This window comes from Hyperolius riggenbachi, chromosome 1 (genome assembly GCF_040937935.1).
Source record: "Hyperolius riggenbachi isolate aHypRig1 chromosome 1, aHypRig1.pri, whole genome shotgun sequence".
Classification (NCBI taxonomy): Eukaryota; Metazoa; Chordata; class Amphibia; order Anura; family Hyperoliidae; genus Hyperolius; species Hyperolius riggenbachi.
This window is the reverse complement of record NC_090646.1, coordinates 13,659,673-13,676,784: the sequence shown is the minus strand read 5'-3', so window position 1 is coordinate 13,676,784 and position 17,112 is coordinate 13,659,673. Positions and strand designations below refer to the sequence as shown.

At 46.6% G+C, this 17,112-nt stretch overlaps 2 protein-coding genes across 6 annotated transcripts in view; one reads left to right on the top strand and one right to left on the bottom strand.

Annotated features, from left to right (window-relative positions):
• LOC137562405 (uncharacterized) overlaps positions 1 to 17,112 on the bottom strand; it is a 428,020-nt gene that overhangs the window by 362,675 nt on the left and 48,233 nt on the right. The gene's annotated exons all lie outside the window — the stretch shown is intronic.
• Positions 1 to 17,112, top strand: part of LOC137562383 (uncharacterized) — a 146,867-nt gene that overhangs the window by 124,423 nt on the left and 5,332 nt on the right. For all 5 annotated transcript variants that reach the window (XM_068273739.1, XM_068273731.1, XM_068273722.1 and 2 more), the window contains exon 5: positions 1,536 to 1,716. In XM_068273739.1, coding sequence (XP_068129840.1) covers positions 1,536 to 1,716 — 181 coding nt within the window. The remainder of the gene's footprint in view (positions 1 to 1,535; positions 1,717 to 17,112) is intronic.

Genomic DNA, 17,112 nt, shown 5'->3' with positions numbered 1-17,112 from the left:
TGAAGGTGGATCATATTGGGAAGACTGTGTCCAGGACTGCACACCCATTAAGCGTGGACAGCTGTCTGTGAGTGTGGGCAGCAGTAGGAAAGGGTGAGCAGGAGACCAATAGAGTATATTTCTCATGATCATTCAGTTGAGTTACAAGCATGCTTGCACGATGATGTCATCTTATTGTTTTATTTGAGATTGGATGTATCAGTACCACTGGAAGGAAGTGGTGTAACCCTCCAAAGCGCAGTTGCTGTCTGTAGGGCTGGGCAGCCTGGCAGCAAGGTGAGCGTGCCATTTGTTAGCTATAAGTTGCAGACACAAAGGTGACCCCATAATATAAGCTGCACAATCAGGGCCCTTTAGGGTGATGGTCCCTGTTGAATATTGATCAGACGGATCGCACTATGATTGTTTCTATGTGTTTTCTTCTCTTGGGTTTATGCGAATCTGCCCGCCACGGGTGAATACTCTGGAGCATCTGGAAGTTGGACGTTCTGAGTGGAGGACGTGTTAACTGAGACTTTTTACAGTAGGACACTTGGACATTGGGGAGGGGGAGCGCACTCCAGTAATTTTGTTTAATCAGATTTCTTTGCCTGGATAAACTGCTTCCATTCACACATTTTTTATGCCAGGAGGAACCAGAAAGCTCACAAACTTGGTCATTGAGTGACTGTGTGTCAAGGTTACACAAAGTGGGTGGAGTCAAAAACAAATGTCCATGGAAAAATGTGAACTGCAGCCCTTCTTCACTGGCAGGTTTCTCAAACTTTGCACTGTTGGTTACTGGGTGACTGGAATTAATATTCAGAAAAGTGGTTGGACTGAGTGAGGGTGAGTGGAGCCTAAAAAAGCTAATTAAAATGTGCCTGTTGATTTTCAATGGGAATATTTAAATTGCTGCCATTCTTGCACTGTTAATGACAAAGGCCACAAACCTGGTACAGTTGTTAATTGGTGACTGGGGTTCAAATTCAGAAAAGGGATGGAGCCACAAAGAGCCAATCAGATTTGTTTCATTTCAGTGGGAAAATACAAATTATTGATGCCAAGGACCACAAAGCTCACAAACTTGGTCATTGAGTAATTGTGTGATAGGGATAGAAAAAGTGGGCGCAGCCAACACCAGCCAAACGCATAACCGGGCAACGCGGGGTCATTAGCTGGTCCTACTATAAAATAAATACCCTCTCTCTCCATTAATGCATTTTTTATGTAGAACACAATTCCAATTGCAATATTTAGCGTACACACTGCTGAATTATGTGTTTTGGGGTAACATGCTGCTTAATTGTTATGTGGGGCTCTTTCAGTTTCCTGCAAAGTTCCATTTCTTGTATGGGGGCACTTTGCATCATAAATTGTGTTTCTAGCAAACATAATTCTTTTGTGAAACACCCGACTCTCCCTCCCAATGTAGAAGACTTTTCCCGACAGTTATTACTTTCACTGCCCCTCCTCCCCTTGCTTCATGTATGTGTAGCTTTAGTCCTTTGTTCTTGCAATCCATACGTAACAGTATTATGATTTGTTTGTGGCAGGTTCACGAAGACCATTAAGGATTCTAGCAGCTTCACCCATGAGCACGGATTTACCTTTGAAGTTGGTGCAGAAACTATGTTTAAGGCTGGAGTTCCATTCATTGCTGAAAATGAAACGACTGTTGAGATTAACTTGAGCACCACCCACAAATGGAGCTTCACCGAGGCCAATGAGACACAGGTATACTAGTTAATAAGTGCTTAGGCATTGAGGTAATGAGAGCAACATCCAGTCCAATCCTTCACATACACAAAATGCTGTTTCTTATTTCGAGATCGTTTTCACTGGTAGACCTTTTAGAAAATGTCTTTTTTAATATTTTAACCATTGATTAGGAGACCATAATCCAAATCCTTAGTGTAATGTATGAATCATGTAATACATTTTTCAGGGCACCCACGGAAACTATGAAAGGTAGGTTTCAAAGCCACCTCACCTTGGGTCCTCGAACCCCCTGATGACAGCCCTCGTGCTTTAAGGTCCTGTAACAAATTTTCAGAGAAGAAGAGAAAATTCTCTTATGTCCAGGGTCAGACTGTGAAACTTAGGACCTACCCACTAGGAAAGTTTCAGCCTGGGGTCCACTCACCCACCAATTTGGAGCTCATAAACCTACGTACTTTGTAAATTTTGATGTCATTGCTATATAAATATATCGTTTTGTAGGACATAAACTATGGCGGGGAATAAATTGTGAGCTCTTCTGAGGACAGTCCATGACATAACTATGTAGGTAGTGATGAGCGTAATGACCTATTTACGATTACGTAAAATTTTGTGTAATTCACGAAATTACGATCATGGTAGTCATCGAAATTTCGGGAATTTTATGAAAATATGCGAAATGTGGCGTTTATAGGGAATTCTGTAATTACGGTCATTTTTCGTAATTATGATCGTTTAAATAAAGCAAATCAGAATGTGCTGCCATTCTTGCACTGTTAATGGCACAAGCCTTAAACCTGGTACAGTTGGTCATTGAGTGACTAGGGTTCAAATTCAGAAAAAGGGCGTGGAGTAGTGTTGGCTGTTCGGGTTCTGCAGAACATCACCCTGTTCGGGTGATGTTCGGGTTCGGCCGAACACCTAATGGTGTTCGGCCAAACTGTTCGGCCATATGGCCGAACTAAGAGCGCATGGCCGAACGTAGCGCTGTGATTGGCCGAACGGGTCACGTGTAGTGTTGGGCGAACATCTAGATGTTCGGGTTCGGGCCGAACATGGCCGAACTCCGAACATAATGGAAGTCAATGGGGACCCGAACTTTTGTGCTTTGTAAAGCCTCCTTACATGCTACATACCCCAAATTTACAGGGTATGTGCACCTTGGGAGTGGGTACAAGAGGAAAAAAAAATTTAGCAAAAAGAGCTTATAGTTTTTGAGAAAATCGATTTTAAAGTTTCAAAGGGAAAACTGTCTTTTAAATGCGGGAAATGTCTGTTTTCTTTGCACAGGTAACATGCTTTTTGTCGGCATGCAGTCATAAATGTAATACATATAAGAGGTTCCAGGAAAAGGGACCGGTAACGCTAACCCAGCAGCAGCACACGTGATGGAACAAGAGGAGGGTGGCGCAGGAGGAGAAGGCCACGCTTTGAGACACAACAACCCAGGCCTTGCATGAGGACAAGAAGCGTGCGGATATCAATTTGCATTTTGTCGCCATGCAGTCATAAATGTAATACAGATGAGAGGTTCAATAAACAGGGACCGGAAACGCTAACCCATCACAGATGTTCATTGTTCATGTTACTTGGTTGGGGTCCGGGAGTGTTGCGTAGTCGTTTCCAATCCAGGATTGATTCATTTTAATTTGAGTCAGACGGTCTGCATTTTCTGTGGAGAGGCGGATACGCCGCCGATCTGTGACGATGCCTCCGGCAGCACTGAAACAGCGTTCCGACATAACGCTGGCTGCCGGGCAAGCCAGCACCTCTATTGCGTACATTGCCAGTTTGTGCCAGGTGTCTAGCTTCGATACCCAATAGTTGAAGGGTGCAGATGGATTGTTCAACACAGCTACGCCATCTGACATGTAGTCCTTGACCATCTTCTCCAGGCGATCGGTGTTGGAGGTGGATCTGCACGCTTGCTGTTCTGTGTGCTGCTGCATGGGTGTCAGAAAATTTTCCCACTCCAAGGACACTGCCGATACCATTCCCTTTTGGGCACTAGCTGCGGCTTGTGTTGTTTGCTGCCCTCCTGGTCGTCCTGGGTTTGCGGAAGTCAGTCTGTCGGCGTACAACTGGCTAGAGGAGGGGGAGGATGTCAATCTCCTCTCTAAAGTCTCCACAAGGGCCTGCTGGTATTCTTCCATTTTGACCTGTCTGGCTCTTTCTTCAAGCAGTTTTGGAACATTGTGTTTGTACCGTGGATCCAGAAGGGTATAAACCCAGTAATTGGTGTTGTCCAGAATGCGCACAATGCGTGGGTCGGGTTCAATGCAGTCCTAGGCCGAAGAGGTCATAGCCTAGGGTCACAAAACCTGTTTATTGGGCAATTTCAATGGTGGCGAGTCTGACGTACATAAATCGCAGCAATGGCCGTTAGCAACGTCTGAATCTCACGAAATGTCTCATGCAGGTAGAAGACATATTGTTAGACTTGGGCTCCAAAGATGGGTTCCCTACATCTCTGCAAACCAGAGTTACAGGGCTCCAAATTTGGTAAAATCCCCCATAGGCTTTCATTGGGCCTCCTATTTACAGTTCCAAAATCTCACATCTTTTCAAAGGGCAATTACTCAGCAGTGGCAAATTTTCTAGCATTGTAGGGACCCTTAGGGGGGACATGACTGGTGAGTTTCGGGCCCCTAGGCCAAAGAGGTCATAGCCTAGGGTCACAAAAACCTGTTTATTTGGGCTATTTCAATGGTAGTGATGGTGACGTACATAAATCGCAGCAATGGCCGTTAGCAAAGTCTGAATCTCACGAAATGTCTCATGCAGGTAGAAGACATATTGTTAGACTTGGATTCCAAAGATGGGGTCCCTACATCTCTGCAAACCAGAGTTACAGGGGTCCAAAATTGGTAAAATCCCCCATAGGATTTCATTGGCTCCCTATTTCACTTTCCAAAATCTCACATCTTTTCAAAGGGCAATGGCTCAGCAGTACCAAATTTTCTAGCATTGTAGGGACCCTTAGGGGGAACATGACTGGTGAGTTTCGGGCCCCTAGGCCGAAGAGGTCATAGCCTAGGGTCACAAAAACCTGTTTATTGGGGCTATTTCAATGGTAGTGATGGTGACGTACATAAATCGCAGCAATGGCCGTTAGCAAAGTCTGAATCTCACGAAATGTCTCATGCAGGTAGAAGACATATTGTTAGACTTGGATTCCAAAGATGGGGTCCCTACATCTCTGCAAACCAGAGTTACAGGGGTCCAAAATTGGTAAAATCCCCCATAGGATTTCATTGGCTCCCTATTTCACTTTCCAAAATCTCACATCTTTTCAAAGGGCAATGGCTCAGCAGTACCAAATTTTCTAGCATTGTAGGGACCCTTAGGGGGAACATGACTGGTGAGTTTCGGGCCCCTAGGCCGAAGAGGTCATAGCCTAGGGTCACAAAAACCTGTTTATTGGGGCTATTTCAATGGTAGTGATGGTGACGTACATAAATCGCAGCAATGGCCGTTAGCAAAGTCTGAATCTCACGAAATGTCTCATGCAGGTAGAAGACATATTGTTAGACTTGGATTCCAAAGATGGGGTCCCTACATCTCTGCAAACCAGAGTTACAGGGGTCCAAAATTGGTAAAATCCCCCATAGGCTTTCATTGGGCCTCCTATTTACCGTTCCAAAATCTCACACCATTTCAAAGGGCAATGGCTCAGCAGTGGCAAAACTCACCAGTCATGTTCCCCCTAAGGGTCCCTACAATGCTAGAAAATTTGGTACTGCTGAGCCATTGCCCTTTGAAAAGATGTGAGATTTTGGAAAGTGAAATAGGGAGCCAATGAAATCCTATGGGGGATTTTACCAATTTTGGACCCCTGTAACTCTGGTTTGCAGAGATGTAGGGACCCCATCTTTGGAATCCAAGTCTAACAATATGTCTTCTACCTGCATGAGACATTTCGTGAGATTCAGACTTTGCTAACGGCCATTGCTGCGATTTATGTACGTCACCATCACTACCATTGAAATAGCCCCAATAAACAGGTTTTTGTGACCCTAGGCTATGACCTCTTCGGCCTAGGGGCCCGAAACTCACCAGTCATGTTCCCCCTAAGGGTCCCTACAATGCTAGAAAATTTGGTACTGCTGAGCCATTGCCCTTTGAAAAGATGTGAGATTTTGGAAAGTGAAATAGGGAGCCAATGAAATCCTATGGGGGATTTTACCAATTTTGGACCCCTGTAACTCTGGTTTGCAGAGATGTAGGGACCCCATCTTTGGAATCCAAGTCTAACAATATGTCTTCTACCTGCATGAGACATTTCGTGAGATTCAGACTTTGCTAACGGCCATTGCTGCGATTTATGTACGTCACCATCACTACCATTGAAATAGCCCAAATAAACAGGTTTTTGTGACCCTAGGCTATGACCTCTTTGGCCTAGGGGCCCGAAACTCACCAGTCATGTCCCCCCTAAGGGTCCCTACAATGCTAGAAAATTTGCCACTGCTGAGTAATTGCCCTTTGAAAAGATGTGAGATTTTGGAACTGTAAATAGGAGGCCCAATGAAAGCCTATGGGGGATTTTACCAAATTTGGAGCCCTGTAACTCTGGTTTGCAGAGATGTAGGGAACCCATCTTTGGAGCCCAAGTCTAACAATATGTCTTCTACCTGCATGAGACATTTCGTGAGATTCAGACGTTGCTAACGGCCATTGCTGCGATTTATGTACGTCAGACTCGCCACCATTGAAATTGCCCAATAAACAGGTTTTGTGACCCTAGGCTATGACCTCTTCGGCCTAGGACTGCATTGAACCCGACCCACGCATTGTGCGCATTCTGGACAACACCAATTACTGGGTTTATACCCTTCTGGATCCACGGTACAAACACAATGTTCCAAAACTGCTTGAAGAAAGAGCCAGACAGGTCAAAATGGAAGAATACCAGCAGGCCCTTGTGGAGACTTTAGAGAGGAGATTGACATCCTCCCCCTCCTCTAGCCAGTTGTACGCCGACAGACTGACTTCCGCAAACCCAGGACGACCAGGAGGGCAGCAAACAACACAAGCCGCAGCTAGTGCCCAAAAGGGAATGGTATCGGCAGTGTCCTTGGAGTGGGAAAATTTTCTGACACCCATGCAGCAGCACACAGAACAGCAAGCGTGCAGATCCACCTCCAACACCGATCGCCTGGAGAAGATGGTCAAGGACTACATGTCAGATGGCGTAGCTGTGTTGAACAATCCATCTGCACCCTTCAACTATTGGGTATCGAAGCTAGACACCTGGCACAAACTGGCAATGTACGCAATAGAGGTGCTGGCTTGCCCGGCAGCCAGCGTTATGTCGGAACGCTGTTTCAGTGCTGCCGGAGGCATCGTCACAGATCGGCGGCGTATCCGCCTCTCCACAGAAAATGCAGACCGTCTGACTCAAATTAAAATGAATCAATCCTGGATTGGAAACGACTACGCAACACTCCCGGACCCCAACCAAGTAACATGAACAATGAACATCTGTGATGGGTTAGCGTTTCCGGTCCCTGTTTATTGAACCTCTCATCTGTATTACATTTATGACTGCATGGCGACAAAATGCAAATTGATATCCGCACGCTTCTTGTCCTCATGCAAGGCCTGGGTTGTTGTGTCTCAAAGCGTGGCCTTCTCCTCCTGCGCCACCCTCCTCTTGTTCCATCACGTGTGCTGCTGCTGGGTTAGCGTTACCGGTCCCTTTTCCTGGAACCTCTTATATGTATTACATTTATGACTGCATGCCGACAAAAAGCATGTTACCTGTGCAAAGAAAACAGACATTTCCCGCATTTAAAAGACAGTTTTCCCTTTGAAACTTTAAAATCGATTTTCTCAAAAACTATAAGCTCTTTTTGCTAAATTTTTTTCCTCTTGTACCCACTCCCAAGGTGCACATACCCTGTAAATTTGGGGTATGTAGCGTGTAAGGAGGCTTTACAAAGCACAAAAGTTCGGGTCCCCATTGACTTCCATTATGTTCGGAGTTCGGGTCGAACACCCGAACATCGCGGCCATGTTCGGCCTGTTCGGCCCGAACCCGAACATCTAGATGTTCGCCCAACACTAGCGTGGAGCCACAAACAGCCAATTAAAATTCACCTATTGCTTTTTGGTTTCAATAGTTTTTTTTATTGAAAGAATTTTCACAATAGAACAAAAAGTCATGTATATGACACACCTTACATGATAAAGTAAAATTTTTAACATTAAAAAGAAAAGGTTTGGTACAGACCAAGGTCAATGATGTGAGATAACTATACAGTGGTCAATAACATAGTTGAAGTTATAATAATCTTAACAAATTCTTAATCTGCGATGAGGTACCAATGACACCACATTTTCTGTGCAGTTGTTATCCGAGATGGAGCAGATCCTCCTGGAACTGGGGGACCCAAATCCACCCTAACATAAGTTCCAGGTGTCACATCCATTACTTAAAGTATATGCAATGCAATTGGGTCTGTGTGAGCAACATTAACTGAATTGTTTATAGATATGTTTGTTCATAAACAAAACAAAAAAAATAGCTTATCATATAGTTCTATTTTCTTCCTGAACTTCTGATGATAATAATATGTTCAGAGAATTAACAAAAACAAGGGAAGTCCAACGGGACAAAAGCAACAAGAAAAATGGGTATATGTATAGTTTCGAATAGAATTCATGCACAAACTCCGAGTAGAATCCGCGCATGAATTCCGAATGGGATCCGTGTAAAATCTGTGTATGTACACTGCAGAGCCAAGTATATAAGTGAGAGGTTTAGAATTGAAATAATTTGGATTCAGGATATGCCATTGTCCAAAGACTTGCCCTGTCAAGAAAGCCTGTAAGTTGACAGACACACTTAATAGCAAAAGACTTCTAAGCTGTCAGATTCAAGTCAACGTTTTTGAGAACATTGTCAATTTTGGGTATTATTGGAGATTTCCAGTTATCTATAATTAATAGTCTTGTGGCTATGAATATGTGATTGAAAATGGGCCTTTCTCTTTTGAGCAAATCTGTGGTACCAATGTATAAAAGGGCCATACCTGGGGGGATAAGAGTGAGATTAACTGTTAGGTTTTGCAACACCTATTGATTTACAAGGGGTATATGTAATTGCTGCCATTCTTGCACTGTTAATGGCACAAGCCTCAAACCTGGTACAGATTGGTCATTGGGTGACTGGGGTTCAATTTCAGAAAAGGGGGTGAAGCCACAAACAGCCAATCAGATTTGTTTCATTTCAATGCAAATAACAGATACGAAAGACCGCAAAGCTCACAAACTAGGTCATTACGTAATTAAGATCTATTCCATATGCAGGGTCAGACTGGGACACTTAGGGCCCACCAGAGGATTTTCAGCCTGTAGCCCACTCGCCCCATAATTTGGAGCTCACATATAGTACCTATATACTCTGCAAAGTACTGCTGTAGATGTAAGTGGTACATAATAATAACATGGTAGACATTAGATTATCGTAGAGATTAGTTTGTAAACTCCCCTGAGTAGTCAGTGACATGACTATGCAGGGCAATTCCAGGATTTTTTTAGTGAGGGTAGTTTGCAGTTGCTGGATCCACTAGTTGGGGTAGCTGATTAGCATGCACTAGAAAATGGATGTGGTCATGACTCATGATGGGTCATGGAAATGGCTAAATGTACATAAAATAAGCTGTGGTGTTATATAAAGACAATTTGCCTTCCCAGAAAAACTTTGGATGAAGCTCCCTCTCTCTTTTAATAAGAAGTAATGCCTTGGTTAGCATACATATGTCAGGGATTAGTGCCGCAGAAGTGGTCAGTGCTATATAAATATAATAAGAATAGAATAGAATAGAATATAGTAGGAAATGAAACTATGACAATGGTAGGATTAGATTGTGAGCTCCTCTGAGGACAGTCAGTGACATGACTATGTACTCTGTAAAGTGCTGCAGATGATGCTAGTGCTATGCTCGCTGGATTCCGCAATTCCGGCCGGAATTTGGCCAATTCCCATTCCGTCGGTCAGAACGGAATTGCTATACCTCTAAAACGGAATTCCGTGGAAATTTTTTTAATACCGGTGAATTTTTACAGAATTAACAATTATTTCCTTACCTATACCTTCCTCGAGGGTCTCATCTTCCAGGGAATTGTAGTATTTCAAAAGCCAGCTTACATACCGTGGCTGGGAATCAAACCTGGGCTGGGAATTGAACCCAGGTCTCAGTGTGTGGTAGGTATCTGACTTACTCCCTATACCTCCAACCCCACTACATGCTGAAGCCAGCCTAGCATGTACCATTATGATCAATCGAAGAGAAAAAGTAGCATGCTTAAGGATTTGTAGTATTTCAAAAGCCAGCTTACATACCATGGCTGGGAATTGAACCCAGGTCTCAGTGTGTGGTAGGTATCTGACTTAACCCCTATACCACCAACCACACTACATGCTGAAGCCACCCTAGCATGTGCCATTATGATAAATCGAAGAGAAAACGTAGCATGCTTAAGGATTTGTAGTATTTCAAAAGCCAGCTTACATACCGTGGCTGGGAATTGAACCCAGGCTGGGCATTGAACCCAGGTCTCAGTGTGTGGTAGGTATCTGACTTAACCCCATACCACACTACATGCTGAAGCCAGCCTAGCATGTACCATTATGATCAATCCAAGAGAAAAAGTAGCGTGCCTAAGGATTTGTAGTATTTCAAAAGCCAGCTTACATAGCCCTGTAAGAGAAAGTGTAATAAGGGCCCTGCCGTAACATAGATATTACGGTAGCTAAGACTACTCCTGGGCCTTTCTTGTAGTTGAAGAGATGAGTGAACTGTGACACCAGCAAACAGAGAAGCTTCCCCATGTTGGAGCTAGTGTTGGGCGAACAGTGTTCGCCACTGTTCGGGTTCTGCAGAACATCACCTGATGGTGTTCGGCCACATGGCCGAACTAAGAGCGCATGGCCGAACATTCCCCGAACGTTCGGCTAGCGCTGTGATTGGCCGAACGGGTCACGTGGTTCGGACCCGAACGCGCTCTGATTGGCCGATTTGTCACGTGGTTTGGGTAAATAAATACCCGAACCACGTCATATCTCCGCCATTTGTCTGTGGGTTTATCTTTGGGTAGGCAGGCAGGGTAGTTCGCGCTCCAGCCACGCTAGCAAGGGTCCCCCCAGTCATTGTGTCGCTGCTGGGAATAGTAGTACACCGCTCGCTCAGCCACACTATATAGCATTCTGTTTCCTGCCACTGTGTGTACCTCGCTCAGCCACACTATATAGCATTCTGTTTACTGTTCTGTGTCTGCTGGGAATAGTAGTACACCGCTCGCTCAGCCACACTATATAGCATTCTGTTTACTGCCACTCTGTGTACCTCGCTCAGCCACACTATATAGCATTGTGTTTACTGCCACTCTGTGTCTGCTGGGAATAGTAGTACACTGCTCGCTCAGCCACACTATATAGCATTCTGTTTACTGCCACTCTGTGTACCTCGCTCAGCCACACTATATAGCATTCTGTTTACTGCCACTCTGTGTCTGCTGGGAATAGTAGTACACCGCTCGCTCAGCCACACTATATAGCATTGTGTTTACTGCCACTCTGTGTACCTCGCTCAGCCACACTATATAGCATTCTGTTTACTGCCACTCTATGTCTGCTGGGAATAGTAGTACACCGCTCGCTCAGCCACACTATATAGCATTGTGTTTACTGCCACTCTGTGTACCTCGCTCAGCCACACTATATAGCATTGTGTTTACTGCCACTTTGTGTACCTCGCTCAGCCACACTATATAGCATTCTGTTTACTGCCACTCTGTGTCTGCTGGGAATAGTAGTACACCGCTCGCTCAGCCACACTATATAGCATTGTGTTTACTGCCACTCTGTGTACCTCGCTCAGCCACACTATATAGCATTGTGTTTACTGCCACTCTGTGTACCTCGCTCAGCCACACTATATAGCATTCTGTTTACTGCCACTTTGTGTCTGCTGGGAATAGTAGTACACCGCTCACTCAGCCACACTATATAGCATTCTGTTTACTGCCACTCTGTGTACCTCGCTCATCCACAGTATATAGCATTGTGTTTACTGCCACTTTGTGTCTGCTGGGAATAGTAGTACACCGCTCGCTCAGCCACACTATATAGCATTGTGTTTACTGCCACTCTGTGTACCTCGCTCAGCCACACTATATAGCATTGTGTTTACTGCCACTCTGTGTCTGCTGGGAATAGTAGTACACCGCTCGCTCAGCCACACTATATAGCATTGTGTTTACTGCCACTCTGTGTACCTCGCTCAGCCACACTATATAGCATTCTGTTTACTGCCACTCTGTGTCTGCTGGGAATAGTAGTACACCGCTCGCTCAGCCACACTATATAGCATTGTGTTTACTGCCACTCTGTGTACCTCGCTCAGCCACACTATATAGCATTCTGTTTACTGCCACTCTGTTTACCTCGCTCAGCCACAGTATATAGCATTGTGTTTACTGCCACTTTGTGTCTGCTGGGAATAGTAGTACACCGCTCGCTCAGCCACACTATATAGCATTGTGTTTACTGCCACTCTGTGTACCTCGCTCAGCCACACTATATAGCATTGTGTTTACTGCCACTTTGTGTCTGCTGGGAATAGTAGTACACCGCTCGCTCAGTCACACTATATAGCATTGTGTTTACTGCCACTCTGTGTACCTTGCTCAGCCACACTATATAGCATTGTGTTTACTGCCACTCTGTGTCTGCTGGGAACAGTAGTACACCGCTCACCCGCCACTGTATAGCATTGTGCTCTGTGTCGCTGCTGGGAATAGTGGTACACCGCTCACCCGCCACTGTATAGCATTGTGCTCTGTGTCGCTGCTGGGAATAGTGGTACACCGCTCGCTCAGCCACACTATATAGCATTGTGTTTACTGCCACTCTGTGTACCTCGCTCAGCCACACTATATAGCATTCTGTTTACTGCCACTCTATGTCTGCTGGGAATAGTAGTACACCGCTCGCTCAGCCACACTATATAGCATTGTGTTTACTGCCACTCTGTGTACCTCGCTCAGCCACACTATATAGCATTGTGTTTACTGCCACTTTGTGTACCTCGCTCAGCCACACTATATAGCATTCTGTTTACTGCCACTCTGTGTCTGCTGGGAATAGTAGTACACCGCTCGCTCAGCCACACTATATAGCATTGTGTTTACTGCCACTCTGTGTACCTCGCTCAGCCACACTATATAGCATTGTGTTTACTGCCACTCTGTGTACCTCGCTCAGCCACACTATATAGCATTCTGTTTACTGCCACTTTGTGTCTGCTGGGAATAGTAGTACACCGCTCGCTCAGCCACACTATATAGCATTGTGTTTACTGCCACTCTGTGTACCTCGCTCATCCACAGTATATAGCATTGTGTTTACTGCCACTTTGTGTCTGCTGGGAATAGTAGTACACCGCTCGCTCAGCCACACTATATAGCATTGTGTTTACTGCCACTCTGTGTACCTCGCTCAGCCACACTATATAGCATTGTGTTTACTGCCACTCTGTGTCTGCTGGGAATAGTAGTACACCGCTCGCTCAGCCACACTATATAGCATTGTGTTTACTGCCACTCTGTGTACCTCGCTCAGCCACACTATATAGCATTCTGTTTACTGCCACTCTGTGTCTGCTGGGAATAGTAGTACACCGCTCGCTCAGCCACACTATATAGCATTGTGTTTACTACCACTCTGTGTACCTCGCTCAGCCACACTATATAGCATTCTGTTTACTGCCACTCTGTGTACCTCGCTCAGCCACACTATATAGCATTCTGTTTACTGCCACTCTGTTTACCTCGCTCAGCCACAGTATATAGCATTGTGTTTACTGCCACTTTGTGTCTGCTGGGAATAGTAGTACACCGCTCGCTCAGCCACACTATATAGCATTGTGTTTACTGCCACTCTGTGTACCTCGCTCAGCCACACTATATAGCATTGTGTTTACTGCCACTTTGTGTCTGCTGGGAATAGTAGTACACCGCTCGCTCAGTCACACTATATAGCATTGTGTTTACTGCCACTCTGTGTACCTTGCTCAGCCACACTATATAGCATTGTGTTTACTGCCACTCTGTGTCTGCTGGGAACAGTAGTACACCGCTCACCCGCCACTGTATAGCATTGTGCTCTGTGTCGCTGCTGGGAATAGTGGTACACCGCTCACCCACCACTGTATAGCATTTCTGTACTGCCACTGTACTGCTGCCAGTCAGCGTGTACTTTAAGGATAAGTGAAATGAGGAAGAAATCCGGTGCAAGAGGGAGGGGCAAGGGAAGAGGTGTTTCCCCTGACGGTTCACGTACAGGCCACAGGGGAGCACCCAAGAAAACCCACTCAATACCGCCCATGTTGTCCAGGACAACAACCCTCACAAATCCAAAAGAACAGGACCAGATAATTACTTGAATGACCTCTCAAGCGTCCAGCAGTGGGTTAAGCAGCACCAGCACATCACGCACGAGGTCCGAGTCCTCAGCCAGTTACAAGGAGTTAGTGGGCACAAAGCTGACACAACCGGCAGCGACACCATGCACACAACTGCCAGATAACCAGTCCGATGAATTACCTCAGGACACAATGGGGTATTCGCAGGAGCTATTCCCAGCCCAACAAACTTCCACCTTTCAAAGGTCAATGGAGAAACAGACAGAAATGTTGTGCCCGGATTCACAACCATTAACTGTGGGAAATGCACCGCGCACTGAAATACAAGGCGAGTCCGAGGAGGACTCGGAATCTCAAATCCCAGAGCAAGTTGGGCAGGAGGGGTTGCAATTGCAGGAGGTCGGCCGACAAGATCTGGAAGATGACGTTGAAGTGAGCTGCGCAGAGGTTGTTCTGGGGAGCTCTACTCCACGGCGGCGGCCCCCCACAATGACATATGATGAGTTTCAGGAGATGGAAGAGGAGGGTATGGACAATGTGGACATAGACCCAGATTTTGTTTGTGAACGAGAACATCGCCATCGTAGCAGCAGCACAGATGAGTCTGTTGAAGAACCCACTGCTGCACGAGTTCGCCTTGTGCCACAAGGTAGGCGGCGCGCAATTTCAGGCACCACAAGCGTGGAAGTTCAAGTGAGAGGCAAAAGAGGCGCAAACAGAAATCGCCAGCAAGGCAGGTGCTCCAAAGTTTGGGCTTTCTTTGAAGACTGCACTGAGGATGGTACTATGGCGATTTGCAAGGTGTGCAAGACCCGCCTGAGCAGGGGAAAAAGTATTAACAACCTCTCCACCACCAGCATGAGCCGCCACATGCTATCCAAACATCCCACTCTGTGGGCAAATGCGGCAGGACAGGGTACCAGCAACACTGCCTCCCTTGGGGTCACCAGACTCACCACCAGACCCGCCTCAGCATCAGCAGTAGCTCAGCCATTGCGTGGTTCACAACATTCACAAACATCAGACGCTGACACTGTTACTTTCCGGAGTAGTGCTCTTGAGGTCTCCCAGTGTTCATCAAACACAACAACCAACAGCCCTTCAGTGTGCAGCCCTACGATTCAGTTGTCTGTCTCGGAGATGTTTGATCGCAAGAGGAAATTGCCAGCAAATGACCCCCGGGCCGTGGCAGTAACAGCCAGCATAGCCAAGCTTCTGGCCTGCGAAATGCTGCCATATCGAGTGGTGGAGACAAACAGCTTCAAGGGCATGATGTCAGTGGCCATCCCACGTTACGTGGTTCCCAGCCGCTACCACTTTGCGCGCTCTGCAGTGCCTGAGTTGCATGAGCACGTGGTCAGCAAAATAACCCGAAGCTTGAAGAATGCCGTTGCCTGCAAGGTTCACCTCACCACTGACACCTGGACGAGTGCGTTCGGCCAGGGTCGATACATCTCCCTTACCGCGCACTGGGTGAACCTTGTGGAGCCTGGCAGCGATTCCTCACCTGCTACGGCGCGGGTGTTGCCCACGCCGCAAACAGCTGCACCGCCGTCCCTCCCACTGGATAACAACAGCAGCACCTACCTCTCTGACTCCTTCTCCTCCAACGCATCTCAAAGCTGTACCTTATCCGGAAACGCTAACCCAGCAGCAGTAGGATCGTGAAAGCAGTGCAGCACAGCTGTTGGCATGCGTCAGCAAGCATTGCTGAAGCTGATCTGCCTTGGGGATAAGCAGCACACAGGGGAGGAAATTTGGAGGGGAAGAAAGGAACAGACGGATTTGTGGCTGGCACCGCTGGACCTGAAACCGGGCATGGTTGTGTGTGATAATGGGAGTAATCTCATTCGCGCTTTAAGGTTGGCTAAGCTGACACACATCCCTTGCCTGGCGCATGTGATGAACCTAGTAGTTCAGCGGTTCCTGAGGACATACCCAGGCGTGGCCGATCTTCTGTTGAAGGTGCGACGAGTGGCCAAACATTGCAGAAATTCCAGTACTGCTTCGGGGGCACTTGCCAAGATGCATGAGCGCTTAAATCTCCCCCACCATCGCTTGCTGTGTGATGTCCCTACGCGCTGGAATTCTACGCTGCACATGCTAGCCCGCTTTTGCGAGCAGAAGAGTGCAGTGGTCCAGTACATGACGACGCAGTACCGAGGCGCATCCGGACAGCTGCCAAGCTTCTGTGGATCCGATTGGGCCAACATGTTGGACCTCTGCCAAGTCCTCCAAAATTTTGAGCAATCTCCGTTGCTTGTGAGCAGTGACAACTCTTCAGTCAGCATTACCATACCACTGTTGTGTTTACTGAAAAGGTCAATGTTGAAAATCAAGAAAACAGCTGTCATGATGCAACTGGGGGAATCTGAAGGAGAAAACGATCAGCGTGATGGTACCAACATCAGGCCATCCGCCTCAGGAAACGCTGGCCCCAGCAGCTATGACGAAGAAGAGGAGGAGGAACAGCTGGAGTTGGAGCAGGAATTTCCTGCCACCACTGACGAGGGCCAGAGCGGTGCACGTTGGACTTCCACAATTCAGCGCGAATGGTCAGCAGAAGCAGACCAGGAAGAAGGTGACGACTATGATGCATCACAACAACTATCACAACGCTCACAAGAGGATGATGAGGATTCTGGCAGGACTCTGGCACACATGGCTCAATTCATGCTAGACGCATTGAACGCGACCCACGCATTGTGCGCATTCTGGACAACACCAATTACTGGGTTTATACCCTTCTGGATCCACGGTACAAACACAATGTTCCAAAACTGCTTGAAGAAAGAGTCAGACAGGTCAAAATGGAAGAATACCAGCAGGCCCTTGTGGAGACTTTAGAGAGGAGATTGACATCCTCCCCCTCCTCTAGCCAGTTGTACGCCGACAGACTGACTTCCGCAAACCCAGGACGACCAGGAGGGCAGCAAACAACACAAGCCGCAGCTAGTGCCCAAAAGGGAATGGTATCGGC